Genomic DNA, 22227 nt, shown 5'->3' with positions numbered 1-22227 from the left:
GGTGGTATTTAAGGCTTCAGATTTTGCTGTGTTGATTTTGAAGTTGGAAACAAGGCCAAAGTGATAAAATATCTTGAGAACAATTAATCTAGGTAGAATGTTACGTAGTCTTCCCGCTAGAATTTTAGCCCACAATTTGGTATCGGTGTTGAGCTGCGGTTAGGATCCTTTCCTTCTTTCGGGAGAACTGTAATGAAGGCTTCTAAAGATCGTTTAGGAAGAGCTTGACCTTGGAGATAAGAATTAAACAGGGTAACCAAGTGGGGTAATAGAGATTTTATGAATTTTTTGGAATATATAATAGGGAGACCGTCTGGGCCTGGGGCTTTACCGTTAGGAATAGCTGAAAGAGTGTCTAACATTTCTTTAGGGGTAACAGGAGACGTTAGCAAAGAAATGTTCCTCCAAAGATATTTTGGGATGTTTTAAAGGGGTCAGGAACTCATTTATTTTTTCAACAGCTACTATTGGGTCTTGAATGACGTCCGGCGTACTCAGATTATAGAGATTTTCATAAAAGGATCTGAACTCCCCGGCAATTTGAGCTGTCTCGAGTAGTGAAGAGCCATCCGCAGCTGTGAGTTGTTTGATAAACGTCTTATCATTGCGTTTTTTTAAGCAAAGCCAATGCTGCCTCTTATCAGCGTCTCCTTGCCACATGGAGGTCACATATGGTAGGAATGAATGCGCCTGCGGATTTAAAGGGCCAGTGCAAACGGCTCCTCATAGATCAGCTTCCCAGAGCTGGATAATATATCACCTGTACACCTCAGTGGTAAACAGATTGGCTCCAAAGTCACAGCAGCACCCCTTTAGTACCATCATTGCCTTTTAAGGACCCTTATTACCCTTTGGACTTTTTTTGCCCATTCAGAACCCTTGATGCCCCTTTAGGATCCTTATCACCCTTTTAGAACCCTTGTTGACCCTTTATGACCCTTAGCCCCCCTTTAGGTCCCTTTACTCTTCTTTATGACCCTTGGTGCACCTTTAGGACTCTATGCTCCCCTTTAGGACCCTTGGCGCCTCTTTAGGATCCTTGTTGCCCCTTTAGGACCCTTTGCTCAGTTTTTGAACTCTTGATACCCCTTTAGGACCCTAGATGCCCCTTTAAATAAATGTGCTCCCCTTTAGGACCCTTGACACCTCTTTAAGACGCTTGTCACCCCTTTAGAACCCTTGGTACCCCTTTACGACTCTTGGTACCCTTTTAGGACCCTTTGTGCCTCTTTAGGACTCTTGGTGCCTTTTTAGGACATTTATCTCCCCTTTAGGAACCTTTGTGCCCCTCTAGGACCCTTGGCACCTTTTTAGGACCTTTATCTCCACTTTAGGACCCATTACTCTCCTTTAGGACTCATTGCTCCCCTTTAGGATCCTTTGCTCCCCTTTAGAATCCTTTGCTCCCCTTTAGAATCCTTTGCTCCCCTTTAGGATCCTTTGCACCCCTTTAGGACTCATTGCTCTCCTTTAGGACTCATTGCTCCCCTTTAGGACCCTTTGCTCCCCTTTGGGGTCCTTTGCTCCCCTTTAGGATCCTTTGCTCCCCTTTAGGACCCATTGCTCCCCTTTAGGACCCTTTGCTCCCCTTTAGGATCCTTTGCTCCCCTTTAGGACCCTTTGCTGACCTTTAGGACACTTGGCATCCCTTTAGGACCTTTAGGGTCGCTGGAATATTCTCAGACGCTGCCTCCCCTCCTACAGCAGAGCTGTTCCTTTACACGCCTGCTTCACCGTCAGTGCCGGACCCCTTGTCGCCCCCCGGTCCCGGCTTTCCTGCTTTTGACTGATCCTAACCTGCAGGATTGGGGCCGCACCCTGCGTCCTGGAGAGGAGAGCAAGGAGCGGTGTGAGACGCCCCACCCTGTCCCCAGGGGGTGAGAGAGTCGAGCGTCCGCTTTACCCTGAGATCAGAAGTAAATGCAGGTCAGATGCTTCTGTGCAGTCAGATGTGGGTGACTACCAATATGGCCGCCCTTAAAGGGGCTCTTCAGTTTTGTATAAATAATGGAATTCCTGCACCATTTTCCAAAATCTGTGCTTGCTTCCGCTGAATGGGAACGTTCTCATCCACATTCTGGGACTGGGGAGACAGAAAGCATTGCACCTATTAGCTAGATACGCATGACAAGTTAGATATTGGGGGTCAAAGGTCACATATCCTGGAGGTCTTTCTACTATATACTAACCAGAGCGTCTCAGATCGAATGCTGATACATTGTAACAAACTCCCAGCTGTATAAGGATCCGGATGTAAAAAATGTCCCCAATCACTGACAGCAAGCAGAGATATAGCAGGGAAAGCATCGACAGACAAAGACTAATAGAACAAAGGATAAAACTGCTCTAAAGCTATTTTGAAACTACAACTCCCAGCATAGACTGACAGCCCCACATGGTTGGAGACCCCGCTCTATAGAGTTATATTACCATCCTGTCACTCATTATGTGGTGAGAACATAAGTGTCAAGACCCCGTGTTTCTTCCTGTAGGCACTAGGACCTCATGTTTCCTCCTGTAGACACTAGGACCTCATGTTTCCTCCTGTAGACACTAGGACCTCATGTTTCCTCCTGTAGGCACTAGGACCTCATGTTTCCTCCTGTAGGCACTAGGACCTCATGTTTCCTCCTGTAGACACTAGGACCTCATGTTTCCTCCTGTAGGCACTAGGACCTCATGTTTCCTCCTGTAGGCACTAGGACCTCATGTTTCCTCCTGTAGACACTAGGACCTCATGTTTCCTCCTGTAGACACTAGGACCTCATGTTTCCTCCTGTAGACACTAGGACCTCATGTTTCCTCCTGTAGACACTAGGACCTCGTGTTTCCTCCTGTAGACACTAGGACCTCATGTTTCCTCCTGTAGACACTAGGACCTCGTGCTTCTTCCTGTAGGCACTAGGACCCCGTGTTTCCTCCTGTAGACACTAGGACCTCGTGTTTCCTCCTGTAGGCACTAGGACCTCGTGTTTCCTCCTGTAGGCACTAGGACCTCGTGTTTCCTCCTGTAGGCACTAGGACCTCGTGTTTCCTCCTGTAGGCACTAGGACCTCGTGTTTCCTCCTGTAGACACTAGGACCAGGTGTTTCCTCTTGTAGGCACTAGGGCCTCATGTTTCCTCCTGTAGACACTAGGACCTCGTGTTTCCTACTGTAGGCAATAGGACCTCATGTTTCCTCTTGTAGGCACTAGGACCTCGTGTTTCCTCCTGTAGGCACTAGGACCTCGTGTTTCCTCCTGTAGGCACTAGGACCTCGTGTTTCCTCCTGTAGACACTAGGACCAGGTGTTTCCTCTTGTAGGCACTAGGGCCTCGTGTTTCCTCCTGTAGACACTAGGACCTCGTGTTTCCTACTGTAGGCAATAGGACCTCATGTTTCCTCCTGTAGGCACTAGGACCTCGTGTTTCCTCCTGTAGGCACTAGGACCTCGTGTTTCCTCCTGTAGGCACTAGGACCTCGTGTTTCCTCCTGTAGACACTAGGACCAGGTGTTTCCTCTTGTAGGCACTAGGGCCTCATGTTTCCTCCTTTAGACACTAGGACCTCGTGTTTCCTACTGTAGGCAATAGGACCTCATGTTTCCTCTTGTAGGCACTAGGACCTCGTGTTTCCTCCTGTAGGCACTAGGACCTCGTGTTTCCTCCTGTAGGCACTAGGACCTCGTGTTTCCTCCTGTAGACACTAGGACCAGGTGTTTCCTCCTGTAGACACTAGGAACCGGTGTTTCCTCTTGTAGGCGCTAGGACCTCATGTTTCCTCCTGTAGGCACTAGGGCCTCAAGTCTCCTCCTGTTGACACTAGGACCTCATGTCTCCTCCTGTAGACACTAGGACCCGGTGTTTCCTCCTGTAGACACTAGGACCTCATCTTTCCTCCTGTAGACACTAGGACCCTGTGTTTCCTCCTGTAGACACTAGGACCTCATGTTTCCTGTAGGCACTAGGACCTCATGTTTCATCCTGTAGGCACTAGGGCCTCAAGTCTCCTCCTGTTGACACTAGGACCTCATGTCTCCTCCTGTAGACACTAGGACCCGGTGTTTCCTCTTGTAGGCACTAGGACCTCATGTCTCCTCCTGTAGACACTAGGACCTCATGTTTCCTCCTGTTGGCACTAGGGCCTCATATTTCCTCCTGTAGACACTAGGACCCCATGTTTCCTCCTGTAGGCTCTAGGACCCCGTGTTTCCTCCTGTAGTCACTAGGACCTCATGTTTCCTCCTGTAGACACTAGGACCTCGTGTTTCTTCCTGTAGGCACTAGGACCTCGTGTTTCCTCCTGTAGACACTAGGACCTCATGTTTCCTGTAGGCACTAGGACCTCATGTTTCATCCTGTAGGTGCCAGGCTTCTGTGATTTCTACTTTTGGCACTTGGGGTTGATGTGCAGCAGTTTCGGATGCCTGCTCTGGGAGGTGTAACAATACATGCTCATTGTGCGGCTGGGCCAGTAGTTCATGACCTTACCATGTGGGAGTTGTGACATTTTCCACGCTGCCACTAGAGTGGGGGTTCATTGTCTTTTTTCTATGTGTTTTCTGTGATTGTGATGTTGATTGCCTTACGATATCTAATCAGCGGTGATCTGGTTAGGGACACCCCCTTGATTAGCTGAATGAAGAGGCAATCTTGCAGTACCAAGCACAACCACAACCCAAACAGTGGAGCTGTACCTGGCAAACAATAAAGATGTTGGGTCACTGCGATCAAAGTATTAGTGTGCTGATATTTTTTGAGGTAACAGTCTGAGAGTCAAAAAGTAGAAGGATTGAGGTCTCCTCCGCAGCACAGAGTATTTCAGGAGAAGAGTAAGATGAGATACTCACCCATTCATTCCCAGTATCGGAGGTATTGACTCGGATTTCTTGTGTCCCTGCAGCACGCTGCCGAACTGGAACAGAAACAGAATGAGTCGGAGAACAGAAAACTCCTGGGAGAAATTGTCAAATACAGCAACGTCATCCAGGTGCGATCCATATACCGCCATATAGCGCAACAGTGCGTAATATGACTCCTCACTACATGAAAGAACATACAGTACTGGTGCTGATCTACACCTCTCTCCGCACTGCCACCTACTGTAAGGTCCGGTAGATCACAAAAACTCACCACACACGACGTGATAGATGCCGCCATTATAATGTTTTTGTGTCATAATAATTTTTAATAACTCTTTTGTTGACAGTTACTCCACATCAAAAGTAACAAATACCTCACCGTTAATAAGCGTTTGCCGGCCCTGCTGGAGAAGAATGCCATGCGAGTCTCCCTCGATGCTGCCGGGAACGAGGGCTCCTGGTTCTACATTCAGCCCTTCTGGAAGCTTCGGAGCGAGGGAGACAACGTGAGATCATAGGCACTTAAGGGCTCATCTGGGATGAAGGTTGATGATGTGTGGTCTCAGGGGACATGTCCTTGTTTAGGCACTTGAGGGCTCGTGTGGGATGAAGGTTCATGATGCGTGGTCGCAGGGGTCATCTCCTTGTTTAGGCACTTGGGGTCTCGTCTGGGATGAAGGTTGATGATGCTTGGTCTCAGGGGTCATCTCCTTGTTTAGGCACTTGGGGGCTCGTGTGGGATGAAGGTTCATGATGTGTGGTCATCTTCCTTTTTTAGGCACTTGGGGGCTCGTGTGGGATGAAGGTTCATGATGTGTGGTCTCAGGGGTCATCTCCTTTTTAGGCACTTGGGGGCTCGTTTGGGATAAAGGTTCATGATGTTTGGTCTCAGGGGTCATCTCCTTTTTAAGGCACCCGGGGGCTCGTCTGGGATTAAGGTTCATGATGTGTGGTCTCAGGGGTCATCTTCTTGTTTAGGCACTTGGGGGCTCGTGTGGGATGAAGGTTCATGATGTGTGGTCATCTCCTTTTTTAGGCACTTGGGGGCTCGTTTGGGATGAAGGTTCATGATGTGTGGTCTCAGGGGTCATCTCCTTGTTTAGACACTTGGGGGTTCATGTGGGATGAAGGTTCATGATGTGTGGTCTCAGGGGTCATCTCCTTTTTTAGGCACTTGGGGGCTCGTTTGGGATAAAGGTTCATGATGCTTGGTCTCAGGGGCATCTCCTTGTTTAGGCACTTGGGGGCTTGTCTGGGATGAAGATTCATGATGTGTGGTCTCAGGGGTCATCTCCTTTTTAAGGCACCCGGGGGGGGGCTCCTCTGGGATTAAGGTTCATGATGTGTGGTCTCAGGGGTCCTCTTGTTTAGGCATCTGGGGGCTGGTCTGGGATGAATGTTCATGATGTGTGGTGTCAGGGGTCATCTCCTTGTTTAGGCATCTGGTGGCTCGTCTGGAATGAAGGTTCATGATGTGTGGTCTTGGGTCATCTCCTTGTTTAGACACTTGGGGGTTTGTCAGGGATGAAGGTTGATTATTGTGTAGTCTCACAGGTCATCTCCTTGTTTAGGCACTTGGGGGATCGTCCGGGATGAAGGTTCATGATGTGTGGTCTCAGGGGTCATCTCATTGTTTAGACACTAGGGGGTTCATCCAGAATGGATTTTGATGATATGTAATTGAAGATGTATCCTCACCCTTCCTGTACTTGGGTGCTTGTCAGGGTTGAACGTTAATATTGTGTGTCCTGGGGGTCATTTAATTGTTTAGACACTTGAGGGTTCATCCGGGATGGACTTTGATATGTAATTGAGAGGTCTCGTCACCCTTTAAGCACTTGGGGTTTCATCCGGGGTGAAGGTTGATGTTGTGTGGTATGAGACATCAATTCTCATTGTTTAGACACTTGGGGGTTCATCCGGGATGGACTTGGATTACAGTATATGTAATTGATGAGGTCTCCTTGCCCTTGCTGCACTTCAGGGCTCGTCTGGGTTAAACATTAAGTGTTCTGAGGGTCATCTCATTGTTTAGACATTTTGGTGTTTATTCGGGATGAACTTTGATGATCTATGATATGTAATTGAAGAGGTCTCACCTTTGAGGCACTTTCAGGTTCATCCAGGACGAATGTTGATTATGTGTACTGATGGGTTATCTCATTGTTTAGGCACTTGGTGGTGCATCTGAGATGAACTTTGATGGTATGTAATTGAAGAAGATCTCACCCTGGAGGCACTTGGGAAAAGGGGGGGTTTCATCCATGACGAACGTTGATGACATGTAATTCAAGAGAGCTTCTCACCTTTGAGGAAATTGACGGTTTATCTGGGACGAATCTTGATTATGCGTGGTCCGAAGTGTAATCTCTTTGTTTGGGCACTCCTCACCCTTTAGGCACTTGGAGATTCGTCAAGGGAACTGTAATATGTAATTCAAGAGAACTTTTCACCCTTGAGGCTTTTGGGAGTTCATCCAGGATGAACATTGATTATTTGTGGCCTGAGGGGTCATCTCATTGTTTAGGCACTTGGGGGTTCGTCCAGGATGACCATTGATGATATGTGATTGAAGAGGTCTCCTCACCCTTGATGCACTTGGGAGTTCATCCAGGATGAACATTGATTATTTGTGGTCTGAGGGGTCATCTCATTGTTTAGGTACTTGGCGGTTCATCCAGGATGAACTTTGATTGTATGTAATTGAAGAGGACTTCTCACCCTTGAAGCACTTGGCGGTTCATCTTGGGCGAACGTAGATTATATGTGGTCTGAGGGATGTCAGGGATGAAGGATGATGATTTGTGCTTTGAGTTGTCATCTTATTGTTTAGGCATTTGGGGGTTCGTCCAGGATGAAAGTTGATGATGTGTGGTCTGAGTGGTCATCTCATTGTTAAGGCACTTGGGGATTTGTCCGGGATGAAGGTTGAGGATGTGTGGTCTGAGTGGTCATCTCATTGTTTAGGCACTTCGGGGCTTTGTCCGGGATGAAGGTTGATGATGTGTGGTCTCGGGGCATCTCCTTGTTCAGGTACTTGGGGACTGGTCTGGGATGAAGGTTCATGATGTGTGGTCTCAGGGGTCATCTCCTTGTTTAGGCATCTGGTGGCTCCTCTGGGATGAAGGTTCATGATGTGTGGTCTCAGTGGTCATCTTCTTGTTTAGGCACTTGGGGGTTCGTCAGGGATGAAGGTTGATTATTGTGTGGTCTCAGGGGTCATCTTGTTTAGGCACTTGGGGACTCGTCCGGGATGAAGGTTCATGATGTGTGGTCTTAGGGTCATTCATTGTTTAGACACTAGGGGGTTCATCCAGAATGGATTTTGATGATATGTAATTGAAGATGTCTCCTCACCCTTTCTGTACTTGGGGGCTTGTCAGGGATGAACGTTAATAATGTGTGTCCTGAGGGTCATTTCATTGTTTAGACACTTGAGGGTTCATCCAGGATGGACTTTGATATGTAATTGAGAGGTCTCGTCACCCTTTAAGCACTTGGGGTTTTATCCGGGATGAAGGTTGATGTTGTGTGGTATAAGACGTCAATTCTCATTGTTTAGAGACTTGGGGGTTCATCCGGGATGGACTTGGATTATATGTAATTGATGAGGTCTCCTCACCCTTGCTGCACTTTGGGGCTCGTCTTGGTTAAACATTAATAATATGTGTTCTGAGGGTCATCTTATTGTTTAGGCACTTGGGGGTTCGTCCAGGTTGACCGTTGATGATATGTAATTGAAGAGGTCTCCTCACTCTTTTGGCACTTGGGTATTCTTTAGGGACCAACATTGGTGATGTTTGGTCTGGGGTAATTTCATTGTTTAGGTAATTGAAGGTTCATCTGGGATGAACTTTGATATGAAATTGAAGACCCCTCCTCATCCTTGAGGGACTTGAAGGTTCCTCCAGGATGAAGGTGGATGATGTGTGATCTGAGGGGTCATCTCATTGATTAGGCACTTGGCGGTACATCCAGGATGAACTTTGATGGTATGTAATTGAAGAAGACTTCTCACCCTTGAAGCTCTTAGCAGTTCATACGTTGATTATATGTGGTCTGAGGGATCATTTCATTCGTTAAGCACGTGGAGGTTTGTCAGGGATGAAGGTTGAAGATGTGTGGTCTGAGTTGTCATCTTATTGTTTAGGCACTCGGGGGCTCGTCCAGGATGAAAGTTGATGATGTGTGGTCTGAGTGGTCATCTCATTGTTTAGGCACTTGAGGGTTTGTCCGGGATGAAGGTTGAGGATGTTTGGTCTGAGTGGTCATCTCATTGTTTAGGCACTCGAGGGTTTGTCCGGGATGAAGGTTGATGATGTGTGGTTTTAGTGGTCATCTCATTGTTTAGGCACTTAAGGGTTTGTCCGGGATGAAGGTTGATGATGTGTGGTCTGAGTGGTCATCTCATTGTTTAGGCACTTGAGGGGTGGCCGGGATGAAGGTTTATGATGTGTGGTCTGAGTGGTCATGTCATTGTTTAGGCTCTTGAGGGTTCGTCCAGGATGGGTTTTGATGATGTGTAATTGAAGAGGTCTCCTCACCCTAGAGGTACTTGGAGTTTCATCTCGGATGAACTTTGATAATGGTTGTCATGACTCTGACCTTCAATGTTAACAGCTTTGATCTCTGATTCTCAGGTTGTGGTGGGAGACAAAGTGGTCCTGATGCCAGTTAATGCTGGGCAGCCTCTTCATGCCAGTAATATAGAACTTCTGGATAATCCTGGATGCAAAGAGGTAACTTATCCCAAACTTTCCAGAGACAGAGAGTCCAGATCGTATAGCATGGGATGACTATGTGCCTTCTTTTTCTCCGTATATTTCAGGTGAACGCGGTTAATTGTAACACAAGCTGGAAAGTTGCGCTGTTTATGAAGTACAGTGACTACAGAGACGACGTTCTGAAGGGAGTGAGTATCAAGACCACGTTTTCACGAGCCCTGGTGGTCTAGAGTTGTGCCACAATCCTTAGTAGTCAGAGTAAAAAAACTAATTTTAGATGTGATTCCCTGGTGGTCCAGGAGTAAACTCTCCTTAATTTGTAGTCCAAGGTTGTAAGGGTCCATAATATTCTTTCTTATCCCTGGGGTGGAATAGAGGGTTTATTCCAGGTGGTCTGGGGTACTAGATGGGACATTATTTTATTCCCAGGGTCTAGGATAAAAGAGTAGGGTAATAAGTTGTAGAATAGGGTATTCAGGGGTTCTTCTTATGTTCCCTGACGGTGTAGGCTAAAAAAAGGAGAACTCTTTAGGGTCTAGTAAATTAGAGGGGTAATAATTTGTTGTCTAGGGTAAAAGAAGGGGTTAATAAGTAATGGTCAATAGCGTAGGAGGGGTAATTAGTATTTTCTCGGGTGGTCTAGAGTGAAAGTGGGTTTTATTACCTGATGTTTCAGAGTGTGAGATGACGGTTTTTGGTCACCGGTGTTCACCATTGAGGTCTCTTTGGCCGGTTTTCCCCTCAGGGCGACGTGGTCAGATTGTTCCATGCAGAACAGGAGAAGTTCCTGACTTGTGACGAGTACGAGAAGAAGCAGCACATCTTCCTGAGGACGACACTGCGCCAGTCAGCCACGTCCGCCACCAGCTCCAAAGCCTTATGGGAAATAGAGGTGATTGTAAGATGTGTCAGTGGGCAGAACAGTGAGCGCAGCTCTGGGGTATAATACAGGATCAGTAATGTATGTACACAGTGACTGCACCAGCAGAATAGTGAGTGCAGCTCTGGAGTATAATACAGGATATAACTCAGGATCAGTAATGTAATGTATGTACACTGTGACTGCACCAGCAGAATAGTGAGCGCAGCTCTGGAGTATAATACAGGAGGTAACTCAGGATCAGTAATGTAATGTATGTACACAGTGACTGCACCAGCAGAATAGTGAGTGCAGCTCTGGGCTATAATACAGGATATAACTCAGGATCAGTAATGTAATGTATGTACACAGTGACTGCTCCAGCAGAATAGTGAGCGCAGCTCTGGAGTATAATACAGGAGGTAACTCAGGATCAGTAATGTAATGTATGTACACAGTGACTGCACCAGCAGAATAGTGAGTGCAGCTCTGGAGTATAATGCAGGATGTAACTCAGGATCAGTAATGTAATGTATGTACACAGTGACTGCACCAGCAGAATAGTGAGTGCAGCTCTGGGGTATAATACAGGATGTAACTCAGGATCAGTAATGTAATGTATGTACACAGTGACTACACCAGCAGAATAGTGAGTGCAGCTCTGGAGTATAATACAGGAGGTAACTCAGGATCAGTAATGTAATGTATGTACACAGTGACTGCTCCAGCAGAATAGTGAGCGCAGCTCTGGAGTATAATGCAGGATGTAACTCAGGATCAGTAATGTAATGTATGTACACAGTGACTGCACCAGCAGAATAGTGAGTGCAGCTCTGGAGTATAATGCAGGATGTAACTCAGGATCAGTAATGTAATGTATGTACACAGTGACTGCACCAGCAGAATAGTGAGTGCAGCTCTGGAGTATAATGCAGGATGTACCGTAACTCAGGATCAGTAATGTAATGTATGTACACAGTGACTGCTCCAGCAGAATAGTGAGCGCAGCTCTGGAGTATAATACAGGAGGTAACTCAGGATCAGTAATGTAATGTATGTACACAGTGACTGCACCAGCAGAATAGTGAGTGCAGCTCTGGAGTATAATACAGGATATAACTCAGGATCAGTAATGTAATGTATGTACACAGTGACTGCTCCAGCAGAATAGTGAGTGCAGCTCTGGAGTATAATACAGGAGGTAACTCAGGATCAGTAATGTAATGTATGTACACAGTGACTGCACCAGCAGAATAGTGAGTGCAGCTCTGGAGTATAATACAGGAGGTAACTCAGGATCAGTAATGTAATGTATGTACACAGTGACTGCTCCAGCAGAATAGTGAGCGCAGCTCTGGAGTATAATACAGGAGGTAACTCAGGATCAGTAATGTAATGTATGTACACAGTGACTACACCAGCAGAATAGTGAGTGCAGCTCTGGAGTATAATACAGGAGGTAACTCAGGATCAGTAATGTAATGTATGTACACAGTGACTGCACCAGCAGAATAGTGAGTGCAGCTCTGGAGTATAATACAGGATGTAACTCAGGATCAGTAATGTAATGTATGTACACAGTGACTGCACCAGCAGAATAGTGAGTGCAGCTCTGGAGTATAATACAGGAGGTAGTTCAGGATCAGTAATGTAATGTATGTACACAGTGACTGCACCGGCAGAATAGTGAGTGCAGCTCTGGAGTATAATACAGGATGTAACTCAGGATCAGTAATATAATGTATGTACACAGTGACTGCACCAGCAGAATAGTGAGTGCAGCTCTGGAGTATAATACAGGAGGTAGTTCAGGATCAGTAATGTAATGTATGTACACAGTGACTGCACCAGCAGAATAGTGAGTGCAGCTCTGGAGTATAATACAGGATGTAACTCAGGATCAGTAATGTAATGTATGTACACAGTGACTGCACCAGCAGAATAGTGAGTGCAGCTCTGGGGTATAATACAGGATGTAACTCAGGATCAGTAATGTAATGTATGTACACAGTGACTGCACCAGCAGAATAGTGAGTGCAGCTCTGGAGTATAATACAGGAGGTAACTCAGGATTAGTAATGTAATGTATGTACACAGTGTCTGCACCAGCAGAATAGTGAGTGCAGCTCTGGAGTATAATACAGGAGGTAACTCAGGATCAGTAATGTAATGTATGTACACAGTGACTGCACCAGCAGAATAGTGAGTGCAGCTCTGGAGTATAATACAGGATGTAACTCAGGATCAGTAATGTAATGTATGTACATAGTGACTGCACCAGCAGAATAGTGAGTGCAGCTCTGGAGTATAATGCAGGATGTACCGTAACTCAGGATCAGTAATGTAATGTATGTACACAGTGACTGCACCAGCACAATAGTGAGTGCTGCTCTGGAGTATAATACAGGATGTAACTCAGGATCAGTAATGTAATGTATGTACACAGTGACTGCACCAGCAGAATAGTGAGCGCAGCTCTGGGGTATAATACAGGATATAACTCAGGATCAGTAATGTAATATATGTACACAGTGACTGCACCAGCAGAATAGTGAGTGCTGCTCTGGATTATAATACAGGAGGTAACTCAGGATTAGTAATGTAATGTATGTACACAGTGTCTGCACCAGCAGAATAGTGAGTGCAGCTCTGGAGTATAATACAGGAGGTAACTCAGGATCAGTAATGTAATGTATGTACACAGTGACTGCACCAGCAGAATAGTGAGTGCAGCTCTGGAGTATAATACAGGATGTAACTCAGGATCAGTAATGTAATGTATGTACATAGTGACTGCACCAGCAGAATAGTGAGTGCAGCTCTGGAGTATAATGCAGGATGTACCGTAGCTCAGGATCAGTAATGTAATGTATGTACACAGTGACTGCACCAGCACAATAGTGAGTGCTGCTCTGGAGTATAATACCGGATGTAACTCAGGATCAGTAATGTAATGTATGTACACAGTGACTGCACCAGCAGAATAGTGAGTGCAGCTCTGGAGTATAATACAGGATGTAACTCAGGATCAGTAATGTAATGTATGTACATAGTGACTGCACCAGCAGAATAGTGAGTGCAGCTCTGGAGTATAATGCAGGATGTACCGTAACTCAGGATCCGTAATGTAATGTATGTACACAGTGACTGCACCAGCACAATAGTGAGTGCTGCTCTGGAGTATAATACAGGATGTAACTCAGGATCAGTAATGTAATGTATGTACACAGTGACTGCACCAGCAGAATAGTGAGTGCTGCTCTGGAGTATAATACAGGAGGTAACTCAGGATTAGTTATGTAATGTATGTACACAGTGTCTGCACCAGCAGAATAGTGAGTGCAGCTCTGGAGTATAATACAGGAGGTAACTCAGGATCAGTAATGTAATGTATGTACACAGTGACTGCACCAGCAGAATAGTGAGTGCAGCTCTGGAGTATAATACAGGAGGTAACTCAGGATCAGTAATGTAATGTATGTACACAGTGACTGCACCAGCAGAATAGTGAGTGCAGCTCTGGAGTATAATGCAGGATGTACCGTAACTCAGGATCCGTAATGTAATGTATGTACACAGTGACTGCACCAGCACAATAGTGAGTGCTGCTCTGGAGTATAATACCGGATGTAACTCAGGATCAGTAATGTAATGTATGTACACAGTGACTGCACCAGCAGAATAGTGAGTGCAGCTCTGGAGTATAATACAGGATGTAACTCAGGATCAGTAATGTAATGTATGTACATAGTGACTGCACCAGCAGAATAGTGAGTGCAGCTCTGGAGTATAATACAGGATGTAACTCAGGATCAGTAATGTAATGTATGTACACAGTGACTGCACCAGCAGAATAGTGAGTGCAGCTCTGGAGTATAATACAGGAGGTAACTCAGGATCAGTAATGTAATGTATGTACACAGTGACTGCTCCAGCAGAATAGTGAGCGCAGCTCTGGAGTATAATACAGGAGGTAACTCAGGATCAGTAATGTAATGTATGTACACAGTGACTACACCAGCAGAATAGTGAGTGCAGCTCTGGATTATAATACAGGAGGTAACTCAGGATCAGTAATGTAATGTATGTACACAGTGACTGCACCAGCAGAATAGTGAGTGCAGCTCTGGAGTATAATACAGGATGTAACTCAGGATCAGTAATGTAATGTATGTACACAGTGACTGCACCAGCAGAATAGTGAGTGCAGCTCTGGAGTATAATACAGGATGTAACTCAGGATCAGTAATATAATGTATGTACACAGTGACTGCACCAGCAGAATAGTGAGTGCAGCTCTGGAGTATAATACAGGAGGTAGTTCAGGATCAGTAATGTAATGTATGTACACAGTGTCTGCACCAGCAGAATAGTGAGTGCAGCTCTGGAGTATAATACAGGAGGTAACTCAGGATTAGTAATGTAATGTATGTACACAGTGTCTGCACCAGCAGAATAGTGAGTGCAGCTCTGGAGTATAATACAGGAGGTAACTCAGGATCAGTAATGTAATGTATGTACACAGTGACTGCACCAGCAGAATAGTGAGTGCAGCTCTGGAGTATAATACAGGATGTAACTCAGGATCAGTAATGTAATGTATGTACATAGTGACTGCACCAGCAGAATAGTGAGTGCAGCTCTGGAGTATAATGCAGGATGTACCGTAACTCAGGATCCGTAATGTAATGTATGTACACAGTGACTGCACCAGCACAATAGTGAGTGCTGCTCTGGAGTATAATACCGGATGTAACTCAGGATCAGTAATGTAATGTATGTACACAGTGACTGCACCAGCAGAATAGTGAGTGCTGCTCTGGAGTATAATACAGGAGGTAACTCAGGATTAGTTATGTAATGTATGTACACAGTGTCTGCACCAGCAGAATAGTGAGTGCAGCTCTGGAGTATAATACAGGAGGTAACTCAGGATCAGTAATGTAATGTATGTACACAGTGACTGCACCAGCAGAATAGTGAGTGCAGCTCTGGAGTATAATGCAGGATGTACCGTAACTCAGGATCAGTAATGTAATGTATGTACACAGTGACTGCACCAGCAGAATAGTGAGTGCAGCTCTGGAGTATAATACAGGATGTAACTCAGGATCAGTAATGTAATGTATGTACATAGTGACTGCACCAGCAGAATAGTGAGTGCAGCTCTGGAGTATAATGCAGGATGTACCGTAACTCAGGATCCGTAATGTAATGTATGTACACAGTGACTGCACCAGCACAATAGTGAGTGCTGCTCTGGAGTATAATACAGGATGTAACTCAGGATCAGTAATGTAATGTATGTACACAGTGACTGCACCAGCAGAATAGTGAGTGCTGCTCTGGAGTATAATACAGGAGGTAACTCAGGATTAGTTATGTAATGTATGTACACAGTGTCTGCACCAGCAGAATAGTGAGTGCAGCTCTGGAGTATAATACAGGAGGTAACTCAGGATCAGTAATGTAATGTATGTACACAGTGACTGCACCAGCAGAATAGTGAGTGCAGCTCTGGAGTATAATACAGGAGGTAACTCAGGATCAGTAATGTAATGTATGTACACAGTGACTGCACCAGCAGAATAGTGAGTGCAGCTCTGGAGTATAATGCAGGATGTACCGTAACTCAGGATCCGTAATGTAATGTATGTACACAGTGACTGCACCAGCACAATAGTGAGTGCTGCTCTGGAGTATAATACCGGATGTAACTCAGGATCAGTAATGTAATGTATGTACACAGTGACTGCACCAGCAGAATAGTGAGTGCAGCTCTGGAGTATAATACAGGATGTAACTCAGGATCAGTAATGTAATGTATGTACATAGTGACTGCACCAGCAGAATAGTGAGTGCAGCTCTGGAGTATAATACAGGATGTAACTCAGGATCAGTAATGTAATGTATGTACACAGTGACTGCACCAGCAGAATAGTGAGTGCAGCTCTGGAGTATAATACAGGAGGTAACTCAGGATCAGTAATGTAATGTATGTACACAGTGACTGCTCCAGCAGAATAGTGAGCGCAGCTCTGGAGTATAATACAGGAGGTAACTCAGGATCAGTAATGTAATGTATGTACACAGTGACTACACCAGCAGAATAGTGAGTGCAGCTCTGGAGTATAATACAGGAGGTAACTCAGGATCAGTAATGTAATGTATGTACACAGTGACTGCACCAGCAGAATAGTGAGTGCAGCTCTGGAGTATAATACAGGATGTAACTCAGGATCAGTAATGTAATGTATGTACACAGTGACTGCACCAGCAGAATAGTGAGTGCAGCTCTGGAGTATAATACAGGAGGTAGTTCAGGATCAGTAATGTAATGTATGTACACAGTGACTGCACCAGCAGAATAGTGAGTGCAGCTCTGGAGTATAATACAGGATGTAACTCAGGATCAGTAATATAATGTATGTACACAGTGACTGCACCAGCAGAATAGTGAGTGCAGCTCTGGAGTATAATACAGGAGGTAGTTCAGGATCAGTAATGTAATGTATGTACACAGTGTCTGCACCAGCAGAATAGTGAGTGCAGCTCTGGAGTATAATACAGGAGGTAACTCAGGATTAGTAATGTAATGTATGTACACAGTGTCTGCACCAGCAGAATAGTGAGTGCAGCTCTGGAGTATAATACAGGAGGTAACTCAGGATCAGTAATGTAATGTATGTACACAGTGACTGCACCAGCAGAATAGTGAGTGCAGCTCTGGAGTATAATACAGGATGTAACTCAGGATCAGTAATGTAATGTATGTACATAGTGACTGCACCAGCAGAATAGTGAGTGCAGCTCTGGAGTATAATGCAGGATGTACCGTAACTCAGGATCCGTAATGTAATGTATGTACACAGTGACTGCACCAGCACAATAGTGAGTGCTGCTCTGGAGTATAATACCGGATGTAACTCAGGATCAGTAATGTAATGTATGTACACAGTGACTGCACCAGCAGAATAGTGAGTGCTGCTCTGGAGTATAATACAGGAGGTAACTCAGGATTAGTTATGTAATGTATGTACACAGTGTCTGCACCAGCAGAATAGTGAGTGCAGCTCTGGAGTATAATACAGGAGGTAACTCAGGATCAGTAATGTAATGTATGTACACAGTGACTGCACCAGCAGAATAGTGAGTGCAGCTCTGGAGTATAATGCAGGATGTACCGTAACTCAGGATCAGTAATGTAATGTATGTACACAGTGACTGCACCAGCACAATAGTGAGCGCAGCTCTGGGGTATAATACAGGAGGTAACTCAGGATCAGTAATGTAATGTATGTACACAGTGACTGCACCAGCAGAATAGTGAGCGCAGCTCTGGGGTATAATACAGGATGTAACTCAGGATCAGTAATGTAATGTATGTACACAGTGACTGCACCAGCACAATAGTGAGCGCAGCTCTGGGGTATAATACAGGATGTAACTCAGGATCAGTAATGTAATGTATGTACACAGTGACTGCACCAGCAGAATAGTGAGTGCAGCTCTGGAGTATAATGCAGGATGTACCGTAACTCAGGATCCGTAATGTAATGTATGTACACAGTGACTGCACCAGCACAATAGTGAGTGCTGCTCTGGAGTATAATACCGGATGTAACTCAGGATCAGTAATGTAATGTATGTACACAGTGACTGCACCAGCAGAATAGTGAGTGCAGCTCTGGAGTATAATACAGGATGTAACTCAGGATCAGTAATGTAATGTATGTACATAGTGACTGCACCAGCAGAATAGTGAGTGCAGCTCTGGAGTATAATGCAGGATGTACCGTAACTCAGGATCAGTAATGTAATGTATGTACACAGTGACTGCACCAGCACAATAGTGAGTGCTGCTCTGGAGTATAATACCGGATGTAACTCAGGATCAGTAATGTAATGTATGTACACAGTGACTGCACCAGCAGAATAGTGAGTGCAGCTCTGGAGTATAATACAGGAGGTAACTCAGGATCAGTAATGTAATGTATGTACACAGTGACTGCTCCAGCAGAATAGTGAGCGCAGCTCTGGAGTATAATACAGGAGGTAACTCAGGATCAGTAATGTAATGTATGTACACAGTGACTACACCAGCAGAATAGTGAGTGCAGCTCTGGAGTATAATACAGGAGGTAACTCAGGATCAGTAATGTAATGTATGTACACAGTGACTGCACCAGCAGAATAGTGAGTGCAGCTCTGGAGTATAATACAGGATGTAACTCAGGATCAGTAATGTAATGTATGTACACAGTGACTGCACCAGCAGAATAGTGAGTGCAGCTCTGGAGTATAATATAGGAGGTAGTTCAGGATCAGTAATGTAATGTATGTACACAGTGACTGCACCAGCAGAATAGTGAGTGCAGCTCTGGAGTATAATACAGGATGTAACTCAGGATCAGTAATATAATGTATGTACACAGTGACTGCACCAGCAGAATAGTGAGTGCAGCTCTGGAGTATAATACAGGATGTAACTCAGGATCAGTAATGTAATGTATGTACACAGTGACTGCACCAGCAGAATACTGAGTGCAGCTCTGGGGTATAATACAGGATGTAACTCAGGATCAGTAATGTAATGTATGTACACAGTGACTGCACCAGCAGAATAGTGAGTGCAGCTCTGGAGTATAATACAGGAGGTAACTCAGGATTAGTAATGTAATGTATGTACACAGTGTCTGCACCAGCAGAATAGTTAGTGCAGCTCTGGAGTATAATACAGGAGGTAACTCAGGATCAGTAATGTAATGTATGTACACAGTGACTGCACCAGCAGAATAGTGAGTGCAGCTCTGGAGTATAATACAGGATGTAACTCAGGATCAGTAATGTAATGTATGTACATAGTGACTGCACCAGCAGAATAGTGAGTGCAGCTCTGGAGTATAATGCAGGATGTACCGTAACTCCGGATCAGTAATGTAATGTATGTACACAGTGACTGCACCAGCACAATAGTGAGTGCTGCTCTGGAGTATAATACAGGATGTAACTCAGGATCAGTAATGTAATGTATGTACACAGTGACTGCACCAGCAGAATAGTGAGTGCTGCTCTGGAGTATAATACAGGAGGTAACTCAGGATTAGTTATGTAATGTATGTACACAGTGTCTGCACCAGCAGAATAGTGAGTGCAGCTCTGGAGTATAATACAGGAGGTAACTCAGGATCAGTAATGTAATGTATGTACACAGTGACTGCACCAGCAGAATAGTGAGTGCAGCTCTGGAGTATAATGCAGGATGTACCGTAACTCAGGATCAGTAATGTAATGTATGTACACAGTGACTGCACCAGCACAATAGTGAGCGCAGCTCTGGGGTATAATACAGGAGGTAACTCAGGATCAGTAATGTAATGTATGTACACAGTGACTGCACCAGCAGAATAGTGAGCGCAGCTCTGGGGTATAATACAGGATGTAACTCAGGATCAGTAATGTAATGTATGTACACATTGACTGCACCAGCACAATAGTGAGCGCAGCTCTGGGGTATAATACAGGATGTAACTCAGGATCAGTAATGTAATGTATGTACACAGTGACTGCACCAGCAGAATAGTGAGCGCAGCTCTGGGGTATAACACTGACTGTTCATGTGTTGTCTTTCCTCAGGTTGTGCACCATGACCCGTGCCGGGGAGGAGCCGGACAGTGGAACAGCTTATTTCGATTTAAGCACCTGGCAACTGGAAACTACCTTGCGGCGGAGGTGAGTCGCCCGTGCTCAGGCGTTTGGGAATATCTATGGCCGCAGTTCTTTACATACAATATGTGAGAACCGTGACTGATAACTTTCTTGTGGGTGAGATCTGGAGGCCGGGGCCTGGGGCTGCACCACTGACACTTTCTGATGACGATGTGTGATGAGACCCTGGAATTCCCGTCTGTGTGGATATTTATATCGGGGGGATCTTGGTGCCATGTTGGGGTCTGTGATGTGTTTGGGGACGGCACCGGCCATGTTTCTCAGTAGTGCAGCCTCAGGCTTCTGGCTGGTTATGTCCGGGTGCTGTTTCTCCCGCGGGGGGCCGGTCACCGCACCGTACGGGGGGCCGCTTGTTCCTCTCTCGCTCCGGGAGACGCGTGGAAAGTTTCTCAATGTCACAGCCGCACGTTACCTCAGCTCGGCGGCCGAGCGCTGACTGCACTGGACCAAGGCCAGAGGGGCGCCGGGCCTCACGCTCCTGGTCGCGGGGCGCGCCTGTTGCGCTTTCTTAAAGGGCCAGTAACCCACATTATAGCAGCTTATAATAGTGCGGGAGCGTTATAAGAGGAGCGGCGGTGATACTTCACTGGTGGGTGGAAATGTCTCTCGGGGGCTCACACTGGACAAACGTGACATCATGTAGTGATTATAGGGGTCCGCAAGGTTTCAGGACTTATGTCGCATTCACTCATCCAAATGTCATGGGGGGCTGTAGGGGCTCTGATATGGGGGCTGTAGGGGCTCTTATATGGGGGGCTGTGGGGGCTCTTATATGGGGGGCTGTAGGGGCTCTGATATGGGGGGCTGTAGGGACTCTGATATGGGGGCTGTAGGGGCTCTTATATGGGGGGCTGTGGGGGCTCTGATATGGGGGGCTGTAGGGGCTCTGATATGGGGGGCTGTAGGGGCTCTGATATGGGGGGCTGTAGGGGCTCTTATATGGGGGGCTGTAGGGGCTCTGATATGGGGGGCTGTAGGGGCTCTGATATGGGGGGCTGTAGGGACTGATATGGGGGGCTGTAGGGGCTCTTATATGGGGGGCTGTAGGGGCTCTGATATGGGGGGCTGTATGGGCTCTTATATGGGGGGCTGTAGGGGTCTCTGATATGGGGGGCTGTAGGAGCTCTGATATGGGGGGCTGTAGGGGCTCTTATATGGGGGGCTGTAGGGGCTCTGATATGGGGGGCTGTAGGGGCTCTTATATGGGGGGCTGTAGGGGCTCTGATATGGGGGCTGTAGGGGTCTCTGATATGGGGGGCTGTAGGGGCTCTGATATGGGGGGCTGTAGGGGCTCTTATATGGGGGGCTGTAGGGGCTCTTATATGGGGGGCTGTGGGGGCTCTGATATGGGGGGCTGTAGGGGCTCTGATATGGGGGGCTGTAGGGGTCTCTGATATGGGGGCTGTAGGGGCTCTGATATGGGGGGCTGTAGGGGCTCTGATATGGGGGACTGTAGGGGCTCTGATATGGGGGGGCTGTAGGAGCTCTGATATGGGGGGCTGTAGGGACTCTTATATGGGGCTGTAGGGGCTCTGTTATGGGGGGCTGTAGGGGTCTCTGATATGGGGGCTGTAGGGGCTCTGATATGGGGGCTGTAGGGGCTCTGATATGGGGGGCTGTAGGGGCTCTGATATGGGGGCTGTAGGGGCTCTGATATGGGGGCTGTAGGGGCTCTGATATGGGGGCTGTAGGGGCTGTGATATGGGGGGCTGTAGGGGTCTCTGATATGGGGGCTGTAGGGGCTCTGATATGGGGGCTGTAGGGGCTCTGATATGGGGGGCTGTAGGGGCTCTGATATGGGGGCTGTAGGGGCTCTGATATGGGGGCTGTAGGGGCTCTGATATGGGGGGGCTGTAGGGGCTCTGATATGGGGGGCTGTAGGGGCTTTGATATGGGGGGCTGTAGGGACTCTTATATGGGGGGCTGTAGGGGCTCTGATATGGGGGCTGTAGGGGTCTCTGATATGGGGGGCTGTAGGGTCTCTGTTATGGGGGGCTGTAGGGGCTCTTATATGGGGGGGCTGTAGGGGCTCTTTTATGGGGGGCTGTAGGGGCTCTTTTATGGGGGGCTGTAGG

At 46.5% G+C, this 22227-nt stretch overlaps 1 protein-coding gene across 1 annotated transcript in view; it reads left to right on the top strand.

Moving 5' to 3' along the window:
* Positions 1 to 22227, top strand: part of ITPR2 (inositol 1,4,5-trisphosphate receptor type 2) — a 260824-nt gene that overhangs the window by 50005 nt on the left and 188592 nt on the right. Inside the window, exons 4-9 of the mRNA XM_077266872.1 lie at positions 4882 to 4968; positions 5188 to 5346; positions 9481 to 9579; positions 9669 to 9752; positions 10310 to 10456; positions 20060 to 20155. Coding sequence (XP_077122987.1) covers positions 4882 to 4968; positions 5188 to 5346; positions 9481 to 9579; positions 9669 to 9752; positions 10310 to 10456; positions 20060 to 20155 — 672 coding nt within the window. The remainder of the gene's footprint in view (positions 1 to 4881; positions 4969 to 5187; positions 5347 to 9480; positions 9580 to 9668; positions 9753 to 10309; positions 10457 to 20059; positions 20156 to 22227) is intronic.

The sequence above is a fragment of the Ranitomeya variabilis genome, chromosome 5 (assembly GCF_051348905.1).
Source record: "Ranitomeya variabilis isolate aRanVar5 chromosome 5, aRanVar5.hap1, whole genome shotgun sequence".
NCBI classification, from domain to species: Eukaryota; Metazoa; Chordata; class Amphibia; order Anura; family Dendrobatidae; genus Ranitomeya; species Ranitomeya variabilis.
The sequence above is the reverse complement of the archived record's forward strand: the minus strand, read 5'-3'. Positions and strand labels throughout refer to the sequence as shown.